Raw genomic sequence first — 20115 nt, 5'->3', positions numbered from 1 at the left:
GCTTAGCCTGATGCAAGGCAGTTGGTTTGTTTTATACTGATTTACCAGGATCCCTGGAGGAGTGCATGCTTTGGATCCGTGGCATGGACAATTTTCCAGAACTGAGTCTGGACTCCGTAAGAACACTGACCGGAATGTGGCTGTGGCACGCTAGGGACTTGCCACGACTGTCCTCTCCAACTTTTTTTTTGGGGGGGGGGGGGGGGGGGGATTCTCATCTCACCAATAAGCTACTGCAGATCTTAAAAAGCTGTCATTTTCTACCTGGGTGCCCTTTAGCTTACTGCACTTGCTTAGGTCGACCCGACCGGCCCCTTTTTTATGGGGGCTTGGTGTAATCATAGGATTGGGGGATGGGAATCTTTCTACTTTATACATATTTCTCTCTGGGCGAGCAGCACCAAGTATAGCAACAACCCTCTATGTGTCTGCGATAGGTCCAAGGTGGATAGTCCGTCGTTGCCAAAGATCACTAATGATATATTGACTCGATGTTTACTTTAAAAATGCCACACAGAGAATCTTCCACCCCCTTCCAGAACGCTCCTAATTCAGGACACTCCTAGAAGATGTGGATATCATTGGCGTTAAAGGCCATACATCTAGGGTATTTTGGTGTGGGCAGTGGGGCAAACTTAGCAATTCCGGCAGGCGTATAGTAAAGGCAGTTAGTTTCAAAGAAGTGATTTTTCTTTAAGCTGGCTGGTTTGATGAATTTATAAAGTAGTTTTAGAGATGGTTCTAAAAGATCAACTATAGTGGGTTCAACAGGGGAATAGTTCAAGATTGATGATTGTGATGGAATTGCTATGTCTTCTGCGTCTAGGAACTTCTTATACCAAATGGAGATTTCTTTCTTCATTAGCTGGACTGATTGGAAAAGAATCTCTATGTCCCAGTCTCCTCTTATGCCCCCTTTTTCTGCATCAAACCAGGATTGAAGTTTTAAATACTTAAACTAAGACAAACCAGACCCTATCTTGGCTCTTAACAGCTCCCACGGATGGATTCCATTTGCGTCCCCCAAGTCAGCCCAGATAGATATGCCTGCTCTCTTAATGGGTCCAGACAAACAATCTTAGCTAGAAGCCGCCATGTTCCTTCTGACTCCTTAGGGAGGATTTTTTTCTGTCTTCTCCAGCTTAGAAGATAAGGTTAAATACTTCTGAGGACCCAAAAGCAGTGAGGACTTGTGTAGCCCCTGTGTAAGCAGTCTTGAACCGCATTTCAAAAATGCGGGCTTGGAGAAAAGTTGTTCTTGGGAGAACCTTATATGAAGTATATTGTGTGGGCACTTGAAGCTTGAATCGGTCTCATTCTGTGAGCTGAAATTATCACTCACCATTGGAAAAGCTGTTTTCCATTGCAGATTTGACACTTGGGTTTGCAAGGAAAGCTCAAACACGTGGACAAAAATATTTTATGCTCAAAGAGATGAAAAGCTGTAATGCTAGTTTTGCAGCGTGAAGCTTTTCTGTATTCACTATGCTGTGCATTATTCCGTCATCTAGTGGTAGGTTCCGGAATTGTAGTATTTTTTTGTTGTTGGTGGGCGTCGATGACGTAGTACCATTTGGTGCCCTTCTGTGTCGTCGACGGGCTTCCTCCGAAGCGCCCACCTTTAGTAGCCATCTTCTGATTCTTTTTTTCCGCCGTTGGGTCTGGATCGATACGGAGGAGCTCCCAAGATTGGAGAGAAGAATCGAGGAAAATCGGTAGGACGGTGTTTTACACTTTCAACTTCAAATCATAAGACAACCCCAGTTCGACGAAGGAAGAAAAACAAGATCTTCGTCAACGATCGGAGAATGCTCCTGCAGGGGGCTCCCTGGGCCTGGTATTGGACAAGATGCCGTTCAAGCTTTGTAAGAACTGCCACCACAAATACTCTCAAAAGCAGGGGTCTCCAAACCGGTTCTGGAGGGCAGGATCCATGCCAGATTTTTGGGATATTCCCATTGAGATACATGTAGTAATTTTAAAAATCTGGCATGGATCCGGCTCTCCAGGACCGGTTTGGAGACCCCTGCTCAAAAGGATCAACACCCGGTCTGCAACGTGTGCCTGCTGCTGGGCCATCAGAGCGACGACTGTAAGGCCTGCTGCATCTTCGCCCCGAAGACGTTGAGGGTGAGAGAAAGGCAGCAACAAGCCAACTGCAATGTGCAAGGCCATGGACCACCACCTTTGCTGCGAGGCCTGGGCCTCTCCAATGAGGAGGAAGATAACGTCGCCGAAGGACCAGAAGATGACGTGGACAGAGATGTTGCTGTCGTGGATGTCGAGAAGAAGACTTCGAAGGAGAAAAGTCGTCGACTTTGAAAAAACTAGAAGTCTCCGTGCCCATTCCCCTTCCCCGCAGTTCCCGCCACTGCTGCCCCTGCAGCCCGCGCCCATTCACTGCCCCCTGCCACCCAGCTGCTCCTCCCTCCCACCTCCCCTTATAATGGCGGCCGCGGGCAGAGTGCGCTCCAAAGGCGCGCCTAAGGCAAGCCCGTCTGCGCCTGGACCGCGCCCTACGCCAGAACCCCGCAGACGCCAGAACCCTGCAGACGCCACAACACCAGAATCCACTACGACGCCAGCACCCTCCACGCACTCAACGCCGGCTCAAACCGCAACTGCTTCCAGGCAGCCCCGAAACGGATCCACGGACCCTTCTCCTGCCGCACCTACAGAGTCACCTGCGACACCAAACCTCCAAGGACTGGACCCAACCACCTCCGCAGCATACTCCTCAACGTCCGCTCCGCACGCAAACACGCCGTCGAGCTTTGGGATCTGCTTAACACCTCCGCCCCAGACGTGGCCTTCCTGACCGAGACCTGGTGGTACGACTCATCGGCGCCCAACATCGCCATAACAATCCTGGGCGGCTACAAGATCACCCGCAGGGATTGCGCCAGCGGAATCGGAGGAGAAATAGCCATCGTCCACAAGTCCACCCTCAAGGTTGCCACCCACGCAGATGACACCCTCAACACCGCCGAACAGAGTGTTGCAAGATGCTAATCTCCCTCAGGCATTGGTTCTCCTCGATTTGTCGGCCGCCTTCGACACGGTCGATCACACCATCCTCCTTTCCCGTGTCGAGGCGGCAGGCATTGGAGGTTCTGCCCTCGCCTGGATCAGCTCGTTCCCGAGCGACCGCTCACAGGCAGTCCACCTGGCAAATTTTTCCTCCGATGCCCCCAAAGTGCTATGTGGCGTCCCTCAGGGCTCCTCGCTCCCCCCCCTTCTTTTTAATTTATACGTCCGCCTGCTCATTTGTGTTCTGCAGAGGATGGAGGTCACGGTGTTTTAACAACGCCGATGACCTCCAACTCATTTTTAACCTCTCTAACTCCCCAGATTCTATTTAAATTTCCAGTCGGTGATGGTCTTTATCAGGGATTGAATGTGCTTTAACCACCCCAATCTCAACCCTGATAAGACAGAGCTCCTTCTCACTGGCGGCAAACTCAACCCTTGGTCCCCCCTCTTCTGGTCCCCCTCCTTTGGTCCCCCCCCCTTCTCCCGCCGTTAAGACACTGGGAATCACCCTCAACCAACAACTGACCCTACACTCACAGTGGTCTCTTCCTGTTTTTTTACTTTGCGCACCATTCGCAAGATCTCACGTTTTTTTCCTTTTCAGCCCTTAAATTGATCCCGATGGCTATGGTCCTTTCCCGGCTGGATTATGGGAATGCCCTATACAACGGCGCCCACGCTTACGGCATCTGGAGGCTCCAACTGGTGCAAAACCAAGCTGCCCGCCTGGCCTATGGTTTACCCAAGTCACACCACACCACTCCCCTTCTTAGATCCCTCCATTGGCTCCCAATTAGAGAAAGGGCCCTCTTCAAGATGGGATGTATCACGTTCCAGGCTCTTGCAGGAACAGCCCCATCTTTTATCACGTCAAAAATAGTCCCCTACATCCCCTGCAGACAACTCCGATCCTCCTCTCTTTCCCTACTGGTGGTGCCCAGATTCAAGAAGAGCAGAATGGGAGGCTCCATGTTCTCCGTTCTTGCTCCACAATTTTGGAATTCTCTACCTTTCCAAATGAGATCAACGCCCTCGTATCTGGAGTTCCGGAGCACCCTGAAAACCGATTTGTTTGCACAGGTTTTTAAAATCTAAGCCGCATCACCCTCTCATTCAGGTATCCTTTTCCTCTACAGCGCCATGAAACCGCTTGATGTACGAGCGCTCAATAAATATTTTTAAATTCAAATTCGAACACCTGCACTTCCGGATCCACACCGACCCCAACACCACCCTCAGAGGAACACTCATCTACAGACCCCCTGGACCCCGGGCTCAGTTCAGCGACTCCATCGCAGACCTCACCAGCACCCACGCACTCGCCTCCACGGACTACTTCTTCCTCGGGGACCTGAACTTCCACCTCGCGAACGACGACGCCAACTCCCCCACCCTGAGTACAACCTCGGCCTCCGACAACTCGTCACCACACCCACCCACACCGCCGGCCACACAATGGACCCCGTCTTTTCCACAGGCCCCCATGTCTCCTTCGACCACTCCACCGAACTCCACTGGACCAATCACCGCTGTAACCATTTCACCTTCAAGAAACCAACCACACCCAACAGCTGCCTCGCCGCTGCTGGAGCAAAGTCACAGAAGACCAGCTGATCACCACCCTCGCCCAGAACCCACCCCCCGACCCCACCAACCCAGACGCCGCAGCCCGCAACCTCAGACAGTGGATCGACGCCTGCGCCAACACCCTCACCCCACTCAAGAAACCCTCAAACAGCCACACCAGCAAGAGAGCCACCTGGTTCACCAAAAGCGCATGCTGGAAACTGGAGAAGATATGGCTCCACGAAAGCACAGCGGACAACCACGCAGCCCACAAGGACGCCACCCGCAGACATCACCACCTCATCAGACTAGCCAAGAGATCCTCATTCAAAGACCGCTTGGATAACAACGCACACAACAGCAAAGAGCTCTTCAGCATCGTTAAGGAACTCTCCAACCCCAGCGCCAACGACATCCCGCCCTCACAAGAGCTATGTGACCCCCTAGCCTTCTTCTTCCACAGCAAGATCGCCGACATCCACGACAGCTTCAACACCACGACCACCCATACTACGCCAGACTCCACCTGCCCCTCCCCCCTGTGAACACCACCAGCATGACCTCTTGGTCCAACGACGACGAGAGACCCAAGGTCAGGAACTCCATACACTCAGGATCTCCGTCGGACCCGTGCCCACACCACGTATGCAACAAAGCAGACGCAGCCATCGCACCCCAAATACGGAAGGTCATCGACATCTCCTTAAAAACAGTGACATTCCCGGAAAGCTGGAAGCACGCCGAAATCAACGCCCTTCTCAAGAAGCCCAAAGCGCGGACCCCAAGGACCTCAAGAACTTCCGTCCCATCTCCCGTTCCCGGAAAAGGTCATTGAGAAAATCGTCAACCTGCAAGTGGCTCGCCACCTGGAAGACGACAACATCTTGGACCCATCTCAGTCCGGATTCAGACGTAACCACAGCACCGAGACGGCGCTCATCGCCGCCACAGACGACATCAGGCGCCAACTAGACCACGGCGAAACATCAGCCCTTATCCTCCTGGCCCGGTCAGCCGCCTTCGACGCGGTCTGCCATCACACCGTAAAGACACGTCTCCTAGTAGCCCGGATCCAAGAAAAGGCCCTTGACTGGACCACGTCCTTCCTGTCCGGCAGAACCCAGATCGTCCGCCTCACACCCTTCCAATCCGACATCATCTGCGGTGTCCCCCAGGGCTCATCCCTCAGCCAGACGCTGTTCAACGTCTACATGGCCCCCCTCGCACAAGTGGCCGGCCATCACGCCCTCAACATAATCTCCTACGCCGACGACACCCAGCTCATCCTCTCCCTCACCAAGGACCCACACACCGCCAAAACTAAACTCCACGAGGGAATGAAAGACGACGCCGACTGGATGAGGAGCAGCCGTCTGAAGCTGAACTCGGACAAGGCGGAGGTCCTCATCCTCGGACCCACCCCCTCAGCCTGGGACGACTAGTGGTGGTCGACCACATTGGGAAAAGCACCCACCAACCATGCACGCAACCTAGGATTCATCCTAGACTTCATCCTAGACTGCTCCCTCTCCATGTCTAAACAGGTCAACGCCGTGTCCTCCTCCTGCTACAACACCCTCCTCATGCTCCGCAGGATCTACAAGTTGATCCCGACCGAAACAAGAAGAACGGTGACACAGGCCCTCGTCAGCAGCAGACTGGACAACAGCAACACACTCTACGCAGGAATTCCAACCAAACACCTACGACGACTACAACGCATCCAAAACGCTACCGCCTGACTGATCGTCAACGTCCCCCACCGCAGACACATCACCCCCCACATGAGAAACCTACACTGGCTCCCCGTCGGCAAGATGATCACCTTCAAGCTCCTCAACCAAGCACACAAAGCACTCCACAACGCCAGACCAGCCTACCTGAACAGCAGACTCCGCTTCCACTCCGGTGGCAGATCCTTCTCCTACCTCGCGGCCAAGACCTGGAACACCCTCCCTACCCACATACGGCAGACCCAAGACCTACTCTCGTTCAGAAGACTCCTCAAGACCTGGCTCTTCGAACAGTAGCAGCACCCCCACACCCCCCATCGCCTTAAGACCCTCACTTGTAAGTAGCGCGCTTTACAAGTTCTCTGATTGATTGATTGATTGAAAATCAGACTCTAGACCTCCAAAGGGATCCTCGCCGTCTAAGCATTCGGCGATCACAGCTGCAGCCAAACAAAACAAGCATTTGAAATGCAATGGGTCTCGCATTAGAAAAGTTGGAGCTATTGGTCTTGTAAATGACAAATATTTTATTTCTTGGTTTTTAAAATGGCTAAATTGATAGCTTTGTCATTTACAATGCCAATAGTTATAACTTTCGCGAATGTGACACCTATAGCATTTGGAATGCAACATGTTTTGTATTTACGTGACTTAGATGGCCGCTCAGGTCGTTAGGCCACATCTCTAGAGAGCAGGGTTGGATTTTTAAAAAAGTGTCCATTTTCTGCAAACAGTGGCGATGAAGGGATACCTTTGCTTGGAGTGCGCACCCCATTTCAGCAGGTGTTGGCAGATGCCATCTTCAGTCATTGGTGCGTTTAGCCTCCGATCCTATGGTGGAGGACCCGTGTGCCTTCAGTGGAACCACTGAAGGCACAGATGATTGCTGAGCAACAGTCATGTTTGATGCATGAACTCAAAAAATTATGTTTTCAAGAAACAAGCTCCCAAAGTATGTTTGTTTCTTGAAATAAAAAAAACAAACAATGCATTTAGTCCTCACTTGATTACTCTGCCCTGGACGGCCATTCCTTCAATGTACAGCAAGACATGGAAATGTAGAGCTGGTAGGAAGTAGGGAGAGGTGACCACAGTGGCTGATAGGCCACCAGGTATGATGTTTTTGCAGGCAGAGCCAGCAGAGGCTCCAACAATGCAAGCCTGGTGTTTCCTTCACTCCTAACAAAGTCCCAGCTCGATTAAATCTAAATGATGCCTATAGTTTCAGTAACAATATTTTTCAAGCGGTAAGATTAATTGCGGGGTCGCCGAGTGTTGTACTATTCCGCCTTTGATGGTTCCAACCCCTAAATCACCTCACACAATGGACGACTAATGGCTTTCAGTTTATCCCATAGCCCCAGATAAAAGTACCTGATAAAATACACACTGCATTAGACACAGCAAATTGCACAAAATCAACTCCGGTCAACACAATATGCAAAAGCATTGGAGAAATGGACAGTCAAGACAGACCACTAATTCAGATGCATGCTACTATATAAATATAATTAAACAACAGGGGTGGTGATGGACAGAGTTTCTGAATTAAGCAGAATACCCGGGCCGAAGACGGCTGAAATGCCAGAAACCGGTCCCCGGTAGCTTGTTTCCTTCCCAGTGAAAGAATTGGCTTGGTAGTTTGGTTTGCCCTGTTCCCATGATGCACTGGGCCATGGACAGACTAATTTGCATATAGCCAGGTTCTTAGCTGGGATGGTGCAGTGAGCTAAAAAACGGTGTTGGATTAAGCCCTGATCTCTTGACAGGGTGAGAGTATTCTGCTTAATTCAGAAACTCTGTCCATCACCACCCCCTGTTGTTTAATTATTTTGTCCACCATAAGCGTGGAAGGGTATACTCAGACGTGAGTCCCTTGCTCATTGCACCATCAGGATTCAAGCAAGCCGGGCCGAAGACGGCTGAAATGCCAGAAACCGGTCCCCGGAAGCTTGTTTCCTTCCCAGTGAAAGAATTGGCTTGGTAGTTTGGTTTGCCCTGTTCCCATGATGCACTGGGCCAGGGACAGACTAATTTGCATATGGCCAGGTTCTTAGCTGGGATGGTGCAGTGAGCTAAAAACGGTGTTGGATTAAGCCCTGATCTCTTGACTGGGTGAGAGTATTCTGCTTAATTCAGAAACTCTGTCCATCCCCACCCCCTGTTGTTTAATTATTTTGTCCACCATAAGCGTGGAAGGGTATACTCAGACGTGAGTCCCTTGCTCATTGCACCATCAGGATTCAAGCAAGCCGGGCCGAAGACGGCTGAAATGCCAGAAATCGGTCCCCGGAAGCTTGTTTCCTTCCCAGTGAAAGAATTGGCTTGGTAGTTTGGTTTGCCCTGTTCCCATGATGCACTGGGCCAGGGACAGACTAATTTGCATATAGCCAGGTTCTGAGCTGGGATGGTGCAGTGAGCTAAAAAAACGGTGTTGGATTAAGCCCTGATCTCTTGACTGGGTGAGAGTATTCAGCTCAATTCAGAAACTCTGTCCATCACCACCCCCTGTTGTTTAATTACTATATAAATATAGGCGAGATAACATTATTGAACAGATAAATCGTCGTCTATGCTACACACAGGCATGATACACACACAAAACAAAAGATACATTAAAATGAAAAACACCCAACTCCGTCTTTGAATGCAGATAACACCACCACAAAAAGATCATCATCATACACAAAAACACATACAGATGGATTCTTGAATGCATACACCAACATCGGTTAACACACACTTACACATTACATAGAATATACACACACGACTATCCTTGAATGCATACACACCAGACACACACACACACTTCCAATGCACACATGCAGGGATGGGTTTTCAACACTATTCAGATATACTCGCATACAACCACATCGTCGCATACAAACACGTCCTCGCATGCCAGTGTACACTGAGATAAACTGTTTCAGACACGCACACACACACACACACACACACACACACACACACACGTGATGGGGGTAATAGCAAGGTGGTGAAAAGGGGGGCAAAAGGTAGGAACAATGTCAATGGAATGAGTGAGGGGGAGAGTGGTTAGAGTGGTGGGAGGTAGAAAAGGAAAAACGTCATCGGCGGGATTGGAAAAGAGGAATAAAGGGATTGAAAGATGTCGTAGCAAGGGAAGTAGAAGGCGTGGGAAAGAGAGAAATTACACCCAGTTTGAAATTGTGTCCCTTGCAATCAGTGCCAGTGAGGAGAGGTAATATTGCGGGCAAAGGAAGGCATCTGGATTATAAGGGAAGGGTGAGCGGTGGAGAAAAGACACGCTTAAATAGGAATAAGCAGAGGGCAGTAACAGAAGAGGGTTGGGGGAGATGGGAAAAATGTAGGTAAACAATTATTATGGAGTAGTTCGGAATTGAGGTTTGGGAAACAGTGGGTGAGTCTGGGAAAGCGGACAGGATCGGTAAACTAAGGTGAGGGGAGGGACTGTTAGTGAGGAGTAGAAGCCCCAATGGGGAGCATTAGCAAATGTATAGCGAGTGATTGGTGAAGAATGAGGGGGTTCATAATAAGGAGGGGGAGCGACTAACAGACAAGTAAAGTGAGGGATGAAGAGATGGACTAATTGAGATGGTAGGACAATGATGTCGAGTCACTAACAGAAAAATAAAGTGAGGGGTCCCGACTTGGAGTGAAGAGAGGGACGCCAAGATAGGGGTGAGGAGGTGGATGGTGAAAGGGTGAGGAGAGGTTCTGATAAAGGTGTAATGAGTGTCTGGATTAGTGAGCAGAGGCTGTGAGGGGGGCTGGTGGTGAGAGGGCAGCAAACACAGATGATCAGAGAAGCTTCAAGTGAGGGAGAGGCAGGCTCAACGAGTGAAGGAAGTGGGTGGGTGAACTAAAGACTGGTGAGGAGAACGATGATGAGTGAGAGGTACTAAGAGGGTGAGATGAGGGGGAGAAAAAAAGTCAGTAGGAGAGTGATAATAATAACAAGCTGTACAGCAAAGCGGATCTTGCAAGGCATGACTTTTTTTAAAGGAATACAAAATAAATAAGCAAAGTGATGTGGCCGACGGCCTGTGCTATTTTGTAGGCATATGCATGCTTTAAACGCACATGTGAAACATAAAATAACAGCCCAACGAACGCATCAGCTTTCTTTCTTCCTCCACGGACAAAACTGCTTGCTGGTATGGGCTAGCACTTCACCTTCCGTTGTTATTTTCTTGAGTCACTTCCAAGTAGGAGCATTCAAATGCAGCCATACTGGTGGTGGTTCGGGGTCAGCTACACTTTTGAGAGGGTGTAATGTAAGCTACATAGCTGCTGACTTAGTGAGCTGGACACCGATTTGAGTTTCGGTGTCAGCTCTCCCCTGTGCCTACAAAAAATATGCCATCAAATTAAACAATGGAAATAAAATTTAAAATGTATCATATTGGGAATTTTTTCCTAGTATGATCAGCATTTGTAATTTTGTTTACATTGTTTAATATGTTCTGATAGCATATTTGCCATGCAAAGTGTGGGTGTCAGCTCTCCTACGTGTACTGGGAAACCCACAGCTGCGTTTGTGCTCGGAGGGTAGGAGGAGGGCTCCTATCGCAAGGAGGGAGGGGGAAAGCCAGAAATATAGAGGCAGCGACGGAAAGGAAAGATAAGGCGGCCGTAATATAAATGCCGTCCAAAACATGAAGTATGGCGTCCGCTTCACAGACGCCGTGCTATTAGTCGAGCAAAGGAAAAGCAAAAAAATAATAAATAAATGCAGTTGGAACGGAAATATATATGAACAAGGAAGAGGGACAGAAAGGATGGAGGCTGACGGGCCAAAAGAAGGAAAGGAAAGAACGAAGGAAGAAAGGGTGCAGGGTGAACAACAGAAGGAAGGACATTGAGGAGAAACGTAGCCGCAGACTCTTTGGACATTGGGAAAAGGCACGCTGAAGGGCAAGGGAGGCGAGGAGAAATGCGAGAAACGTGTGAAGCAGGGGGCGGGGTAGCGGATACCTTTGAAGTGAAGCTAGGCTTCACTTCAAAGGCTTGTTGGCACAGCGCACGCTGGGGGATGACTGTGGGACACTTGAGGTATCATTACGCGCATAAGACTGTCATTTCTCACCAAGTTAGCCGGCGAAAAGGAAAACGCGGTGCTGCAATTAAAGGTGCTGGGTCTGAATAGAAATTGTGCCTCAGAGAGAATCTTTCTTTAGAAAGACCTACGTTAATGCGGACACACTAACCGCTGTTAATGCGTAGTTCTCCATTAAGGGACAGAAGGCTAGCGGCCGTGAAGTGCAGGCGGGGGCGGGGAGCAGAGCCTTTGAAGAGCCAGTCAGTGAAAGGCTGATAGGCAGAAGCTCGTGCACGAGGCGTGCACTTTCGAAATCCGGATCGTAAAAGTCAGCTTTGTGGATGGACGGCATTAGGTCTCTCTCTACGCGAGACCTAAACAGACCGTAGGATCCTTGGATAAGGACGCCGGAACGGCAACGGTCCTCAAAAAAACAGACGTCGAAAGACAGTCTGGAAAAGGATGCCTCTGTGTCGAAAAAGAAAGGCCCAAACAAACCCAGACAGCCGAAAAACGGGAAAAAAGAAAATCTCAACGTCGAAACACACGCGACTGAGATAGAAAAAAAGAGCAGAAGGCTCGAAACCGAAATGGCGAATATCCCTCAACGCAAAAAAGACTTTGACAAAAGCCGAAAACAAAGAAAACGGAAGGCGAAAAGGTTGTGAAGAACCAATTCCGCCAAGAAACCCCGAACTGATCGAAGAGGAAGAATCATTCTTCTTCGGGGAAGCCGTCGAGGAAGACTAACAAGCATACGCAGAATCGGTGAGCTCAGTGAATCAAGACCTCCAATGGCAAGATCTCGACTCCGAATCTCCTGAGGAGGCTGGGAATTCATACCCTTCGAGGCCATCACCCCCAGATTACATTGGCACATACAATCAGGTGATTAAAAAAGCAGCAGAAACTTATGGGGTCACGGCAAGGTGACAAGGACTGGGCTAGAAGGGAGGGGTGAATGCCAGCAGGTAAAGTGATGGAGGGGAGGGTGGGGGAAGCATTTGAGTGGTGCGCGCACGCGCCCGCTCACATGCACTGAAGCCCCCCCTCGCTCCGTGGATTTTATAGAATTAAACCGAAAAGCAGTTGGACGGTGTAAATACATAAAATAAAAGCAGGATAGTCACGTACTGTGGAAAGGACAATGCCATGTGTCCAAAAATAATGTATTTGGCCAATCGTGCACACAAAAATGTAAACGCACTGCTCAATTTGAAAGAAACTGATTTCAAACATTTGTGAAAGTGAAACATTTCAGGAAAGAAAATAGACCTCATCATCACAAAACTTTTAAAAACTAAAAGTACATGCACAGACAGGGTGGTCTTGTTTAGATTCCATGAAGCAAAATCAATGCAAAAGATGTGTAATATTTCCATTCATCACATTTGTGAAGGTGGGAAAAGAACTACTACTTGGAAATAGAAAGAAAATATTTAAAAATTGCGTTCATTGACCATAACCATTAATGCCAGTACAACGGTCGACTAGAAATTTGGTGCCCTGAAGTAACCAAACAAGAACAGAGCCCTTTTTAGGGCTCAGACGCTCAAGGAAACAGAATGTTGAGCAACATGAGGTGCTGCAAGTATACGAGAAGGCAAAGAAACGCGGGCAAACCAGAAAGATTTCCAGACTAAGTTAAAATGTCAATGTAACACTCTGAAACATGTATGTATGGATTAGAAATACAATGACAAGTTATGATGTTTTTATTTTAAATAGCATTTAATGTGTGTTACTATAGTTTATTGCTTCCACAGTGTATGTTCCGTTGTTTACCCATATTATTATAACAAGCTCTTGGCATTGCTGTGGGGAGGGGGAGGAGAAATGCGAGACACGGCCTGGCGGCCATGAAGTGTGAAGCAGGGGGCGGGGGACTGGATGCCTTTGAAGTGAAGCTCTCTGAGGCAGGCGGCTCGGGAGCAAATGGTAAAAAGCGCGTGCATGTGCACTTGCACTCAACGTAATCTGTGCGATGGTTTCAGACCTTGAATGACCCTCTATACTCTAGTCTATTAACCCTTGCGGGATAAATAGGCAAGACCTAAAAATGTATTTCTGCAATTGTTCCACGATGAGACAGCAGGTGGCAGAGAAGCAAACTTGTGAATCTGCACAAACTACCATTGCCGTAGACGATTGTTAAAGGTAAGTACATACTTTATGCTAGTAAATAACTGGTGTATTTTAGCAGTTCATGGCTAACTATACTTTTGATGTCTAAGCTCACTTCATTTGGTCTCTTCTAGCACCACATCAAGTACCAACACCTTTTAAAGAAGAAGTATGTGTGTCCTCATCCTTCCTGTGGACGACTTTTTAGACTACAAAAGCAGCTGTTGCGGCATGCAAAGCACCATACAGGTACTTCTTTCTGCACTGATGACTGATTGCTTTAGGTACTTTTTTCTGCACTGATGACGGGTTTGATATTCCAGGCAGATGGCATGTTTCTAGTGAGGATTAGGTATAGCCAAGGACTGTCTGGCTAAAGGGTCCACAAGGAGAAATAATTATTTCAAGTTATGAAATACGTGGTAATGATGTTGCTTCCTATTCAGAAGATGCACATGTGCTTTAGGAATTGTTAAAAAAAGAAAATACCATCTGCCTAAGCAAACTTACCTTTATTTATTGTAGTGCTTTTTACAAAGTACTTAGCAAGAGTCAGAAACAATACACAAGAATGAGTATAGCTGGTGGGAGGCACTGATCTGATTGCATATTGACAGAAAATGTTCTTAGTTTTGTTAAAGATAAGAGGCTGATCTCATTTGAACCAGTAATTTATTTAATAGCTTAAGTGCTAACAAAACATAGGAGCGAAAGCAGGAAGATTTACAGAGAGAACATCAAACATGAACAAGCATTTGCAATGCAATAGGTCTCGCATTCGGAAAGTTTGAGCTATTGGTCTTGTAAATGACATTTTTTTTATTTATGTGTTGGTTTTGAAAATAGCTAAATTAATAGCTTTGACATTTACAATGCCAATAGTTATAACTTTCGCAAATGTGACACCTATAGCATTTCTAATGCAACATGTTTTGTATTTACGTGACTTAGATGTATTGATATTACAAATAACAATGTCTTTTAATGTTTTAAAATAATTAATACTTAAATAAAAGTGATTGTAATTTATAATGGCAATAGCTTAAACTTTTGTAAATAACTTTTGTGAGGATTATGTTCAGTGTATTTTATTGTGACGAAAATCCAAGAACAGAAGTGAAATATTAACATCTTTTTGTGACATTTGTAATAAAGCTTGAAACATTGAGAGAACATATTTGAACCACTTGTTGAATGGTTGCACAGATTGATGCTGTGATGGCGCGGAGTGATGTTGTGGTGCCCCTGAGTGATGCTGTGGAGGCCCTGAGTGATGCTGTGGAGGCCCTGAGTGATGCTGTGGAGGCCCTGAGTGATGCTGTGGAGGCCCTGGGTGATGCTGTGGAGGCCCTGGGTGATGCTGTGGAGGCCCTGGGTGATGCTGTGGAGGCCCTGGGTGATGCTGTGGAGGCCCTGGGTGATGCTGTGGAGGCCCTGGGTGATGCTGTGGAGGCCCTGGGTGATGCTGTGGTTTTCCAGAGTGATGCTGTGGTTTTCCAGAGTGATGCTGTGGTTTTCCAGAGTGATGCTGTGGTTTTCCAGAGTGATGCTGTGGTTTTCCAGAGTGATGCTGTGGTTTTCCAGAGTGATGCTGTGGTTTTCCAGAGTGATGCTGTGGTTTTCCAGAGTGATGCTGTGGTTTTCCAGAGTGATGCTGTGGTTTTCCAGAGTGATGCTGTGGTTTTCCAGAGTGATGCTGTGGTGCTCCAGAGTGATGCTGTGGTGCTCCAATTGTGCACATTTCTCCAAGAAGTGAGGAGCCAATCCTCGACCTTCATTGTTGAGCTCGTAGCCCAGGAACATCACAGTGTACTCTGCAATGTGCGATTTTGCAAAGTTGAATTTGTAACCGAAGTCCGCAAACCTACAAATTAAGCGGTCAACTCGACACAGATGCTCCCACAGTTCATCATCCGTGAGATAAATGTCATCCACATATGAACAAGCATCTGGGTCAACTCTCTCTAAGAGAGAGACTATGCGGGCAGCAAACACTCCAGGACTATTCTTGTAGCCCATCGGTAAACGTTTGAAATGTTTTTGACACCGCCGCAAGTAAAGGAGGTCCATTGGGAACTCAGACCATCCAAATGGTGGGCAAAAAAACCGTTGGAAATGTCAAGCGTGGTTTTAAACCGCTTACACACAAGACTATCCACTAAAGCAGAGCCCTGAGTATTCTGTACTGCACATGTACGGCAATGCTAGTTTAAATGCCGGTACTCCAATACCAAACAATCACAGTAAAAAGGGGGTTATTCATTGGTGACACACAAGTTTCAATAACACCCTGATATTCTAATTGTTCAAGGATTTCAAGGGATATTGAGGCTGAGGCATAGACCGCAAAGGAATCTCGTGGTGAGGGGAAAATTGATCCCATCCACAGTGAGTATGGTACAGAGCCGACGCAAGGGCCTTAGCCCACTCTTCTGCAAAATTCAGCGCATGCTCCTTCGAGACTGTGTACGCGAAACTAGGGAGATTACCTCCTCCCCTCTCAGAGCTGCGAGCACAAAAGGTGGGGGCCAGTCAGCCTCCGCTAACAAAATGTCATAGGTAGTCTTAAGATTCTACCAAAATACCCCTTCTATGGTGCGTTGAATGTTACCCTCCATGAATAAGACTATTTCATAGATCCTGTCATGGGGAGCTACTCTAGTGTCAGCTCTTTTCACAACAACATAACGGTCAGTCGCTGTCACCTTCAGTAGTGGAGGCAGGGCCTCACGCACTATGGTAATCTCCGCTGCGCTGTCCAGCAAGGTCAGAGCCCATGTCTGATTCCGAAGCTTGGTTCCCACTATCTGTGTCATAGCTATGTGCTGTTAAAGCAGCGACTTTCTTTTTCTGAAACTGGGGTCTCTTCGGTGTAGAATCGTCCTGCTTGCCTTTGCAGTCTTTTGGGTGGGGCTGGTCGCGTCCTTGCTGGCCGCCCCGACCCCTGCCACCTCCTCCACCACCGGATGAAAAAGCTGATGACTCCTGAAAAGAACGAGGAGAGCGTTGATCAGAAACCTGAAAGCGATCAGGTGATTTTATCATCGTGCGATCGCGCATGTCATAAACACGTTCTGTGGGCGCAGGCAATGGAGACGCAGGACGAGACTGATGTTTCTGTTGTTGTCTCTTTCCCTGTTTTTGTTTTTTAGGCCAATTTTGTTTTTTGGACATGGGCTGGTCGTCGGTTTCCGACTTCTGCTCTTGGGGTTGTCTTTTCTCTTTAGTAGAAAAAGGCTTGAGACCCCTACTATTGCGGCCACTATAAGCCGCCACAATGCGGCTGCGAGACTGATAAAACACATCCCTTTCAGACAGCATGTCTCTCCGCACCTGCGCAAGCTGCACTGGCTCCCAGTGGGTAGCAGAATAAAATTCAAAGCTCTAACTCTGACGTTTAGAGCACTAAACTGGACCTGTCCCAACTACTTAAAGCTTACACTCCCCCGATACCATCAGGAGAGGTGCCTGCGATCCAACTCCCTGCTTCAGCTACTCGTCCCACGAGCCAGAAAAGCTAGACTTGGTGGCAGGTCCTTTTCCACCGGCACGGCAAAACTCTGGAATGCCCTACCTTCCACCATCCAATCTGCCACAACAGAATCTAGCTTTAAGAAGCAACTAAAGACCTGGCTCTTTATGCAGAAAACCTAAGCACTCTCCCCCCTTTCGCTCTGCCTAAAACTGCTCATTTAGCGCCGGGACACCTCCTCGCGAGGTAGCTGTTCGCGCTTTATAAATATCAGTATTATTATTATTAATAATCCTCGCTAACTGCCGTGGTTTTTCGGCATTGGGAATCGCCTGCAAAGCATTGGCAACCTGAAAGTTCACCGCATCCCCCTTGACATTCGCAAGTATGAGATCGGAAACCACATCAAAGGTGCCACAGAGACGCATACCCAATTCAACCACAGCCTCCAGTTCGTGTTCATCCTGAACACGTTTAAGGACCGTCGGCAGGACAGTCATAGACGGAGTGCCGTAACACCTTGCGTAGACCGCCGCAAACGTTTTTCCCCAGGTCTCACAGTCACCGATTTCGGGAGTCAAATCCTTCTGGAAGGTAATTGTCAGAATCCTGTGTTTTTCACCAGGAGACACGTTAGGAAATACCGCTTCCAATTGGGCAAACTTTTCGGCAAGCCCGCAGAAAGGAAATTCATCCTGTTCTTGGGGACGCTTGCCCATCACTGCGTTGACCATAACGGGACTGAGCTTCATTCTGCCCTGTCCGGCAGGAAGCGCCGCACCACCCGGGGCTCCGCCCGGGAGATTGCGGGTAATGTATTGCACTAACGACCTAATCACGCTAATTGCGACTACATGTAGTCGTCTTAACTCAGCTACGTTACATGCTCCATGCAGTGGATGAGGTGTAAAACCAGCCAAAACAGGCCAAGTTGCGCCTGGAATGGACAAAGGACCTAACCTCGAAGCTGATAATGAATGGGGTAGGGCGCCATTAAACCAAACTCGATGCTGCCAAGTATCTATAGCAATCTCCTGTGCCCTATACGGAGCATATTCCTGTGGCACAGCCGTGGGAGTGCTGGGAAGGTCACCCATGAGTAAAAAATCTCATACGGGTAAGCCACCCCTGCACTCACCACCATTATCACGCCCAAGCGATCTTCGGAGACATTATAATTCTGCAAATGATTGCGCACCGCAATGCGGCTATGTTGCGCAATGTCCACCGCAGCCATAGTGACACAGAAAGAAAAAAGATACAAAGGAAACTTTGTAGCACAACTGGGTAGTAACTCAATGAAACCGTTTTAGAAAGATTCAAGCATGAAAGGACCTATACGCATACAGGTAGGTTTGTCCGACACCACTGTTCACCGGAAACAATAGGGAAGGTGTTAACCCCTTTAGTGCTAAGGCAATATTATTATTCTGCTGTAATTTCCATTGAAATGAATGGTAAGTGCATGACGAGTTACCCTTGTCATTAGCATCCAAGGGGTTAAGGACCGAATGATGTACTACTCAAGTATCATGCAATAAGACCACCAACGATTGGGCACCATGTCGCAGCGATTCCGTGCTCAGACAGAACTGTGCATAGAGGCTTGGAACCTCGGTGAATTAGGGTGTGCCAAAACTCCCCTACCAGACTAGCAATCAGTGTCTCATTGGTCATCATACACTCCCAATGCTTAGACAAACCAGAACATGGACTTAGTACACCTCCGGTAACGTGGAACACATGAACACTCTTTCGTTATACAATCATTTCAATCCAGAACAAGGAGTAAAAGAGGACACGTGCATATTTGAAATGTTTATTCACTAATGCAGTGTAGTCAGCATAGTCACTAGTCCACTAGTCCATAGAACACAAACGGTGAAAGCATAGTATTATGCTAAAATGAATAGGGTTTAACAAAACCTAATTCTCACCCTCCCTAGCTAGTATATTATATTATATCTAAGAAAGTCTCTTGTGGGTTTTAGCAGAGCGGCCTCATACCTCAAGATCCTAGTGGTAAGGGATCACATCATCAGCAACCAGCTCTTCTGCATGCGAAGCACCATCAAGTGTGTTTGTATGCTCTTGTGCAAAGCAATGTAAAACGCGCCTAAAGCCAGAACTTGGCTGCATGTATGTTATGTCTAGGAACGTGCGAAGATCAGTGCTCACAACAACCACTGTGTTGAGATATCCTTGAAGGTTTCAGCACTCACTGTACAGACACAGCTCGCCAAGCAAGGCTGATATAAGTGTAACAACATATTATTCTCGTATGAATCAAAAACATTCTACTAGGCTCAAAGCTAAAGCAACAACTATGTGTCGTGTGCAAAAGCAGCAGAAAGGTAAAATGGTGTTTAAACTCCTAAAAAGCTCATGCTAACTTAACACAGCATACAGGCTATATATATCTATATCTCACCAGAGGGCCTCTAAAGATGCCCTCTGAAAACCTAACCTACAATCCACGTCTAGGCTGAGTGGCTGCAGAGGCTGCCACACAGCAGACATGTTGCTGGACCTCTGGATGGAGAGTCCCCCGCTCTCCTGGGCCTGCAACATTGCACATCCTGGACGAGGTGCTAGGTCTTCTCCCCCAGGATGGGCAGGGGGAAGCTTCAAAGGCATGCCGCCTCTGTGAGCTTCTCCAGACCATTTGCTGTACCCAGCAACTGGCCCCCACCAGTTCTGACCCCCCACTCTGGCGGGAAGACTAGCAGGAAAAACTACGTCAGGAAGGCGGGGGTGTGCCAGCCTGTGCCAACCCCGCCTCTCAGGTGGGGGAGATGAGGTGAAGCACGACCCCGTGCTCCGGCCATCTTGAAGATGTGGAGCCCTGCCCAATCCCAGCTAGGCTCCTGCCCCCCTCCCACAGGAGAGGAGCAGGCTAGGGGTGTACCCACCCCAGGACAGAGACCTATTGGTCCTTGCCCTAACTGTAACGCCCCTAAATTCAGTATTTAGGGGCTCACTGAACCTTCCTTCCTCAGATCCCGATACCACAAGAAGAAAGAAGATCAAGAAGAAGACCACCCGCTGCGCAGCTGCTAACAGGACGACGACAACAACTGACTTGGCCCAAGCCCTGCTGGCCTGTCAATCCTGGAACCTGCTCCTGCCTAAATCCGGCGACT

General features: G+C 48.3%; 1 protein-coding gene across 2 annotated transcripts in view; it reads left to right on the top strand.

The window, feature by feature from the left end:
- The window catches only part of LOC147735036 (E3 ubiquitin-protein ligase ZFP91-like), a 134552-nt gene that overhangs the window by 73936 nt on the left and 40501 nt on the right, over positions 1-20115 (top strand). For both annotated transcript variants that reach the window (XM_086953136.1, XM_086953137.1), the window contains one exon: positions 13635-13749. In XM_086953136.1, the coding sequence (XP_086809262.1) occupies positions 13635-13749 (115 nt within the window). The remainder of the gene's footprint in view (positions 1-13634; positions 13750-20115) is intronic.

The sequence above is a fragment of the Lissotriton vulgaris genome, chromosome 1_2, assembly GCF_964263255.1.
Source record: "Lissotriton vulgaris chromosome 1_2, aLisVul1.2, whole genome shotgun sequence".
NCBI lineage: Eukaryota > Metazoa > Chordata > Amphibia > Caudata > Salamandridae > Lissotriton > Lissotriton vulgaris.
The sequence above is the reverse complement of the archived record's forward strand: the minus strand, read 5'-3'. Positions and strand labels throughout refer to the sequence as shown.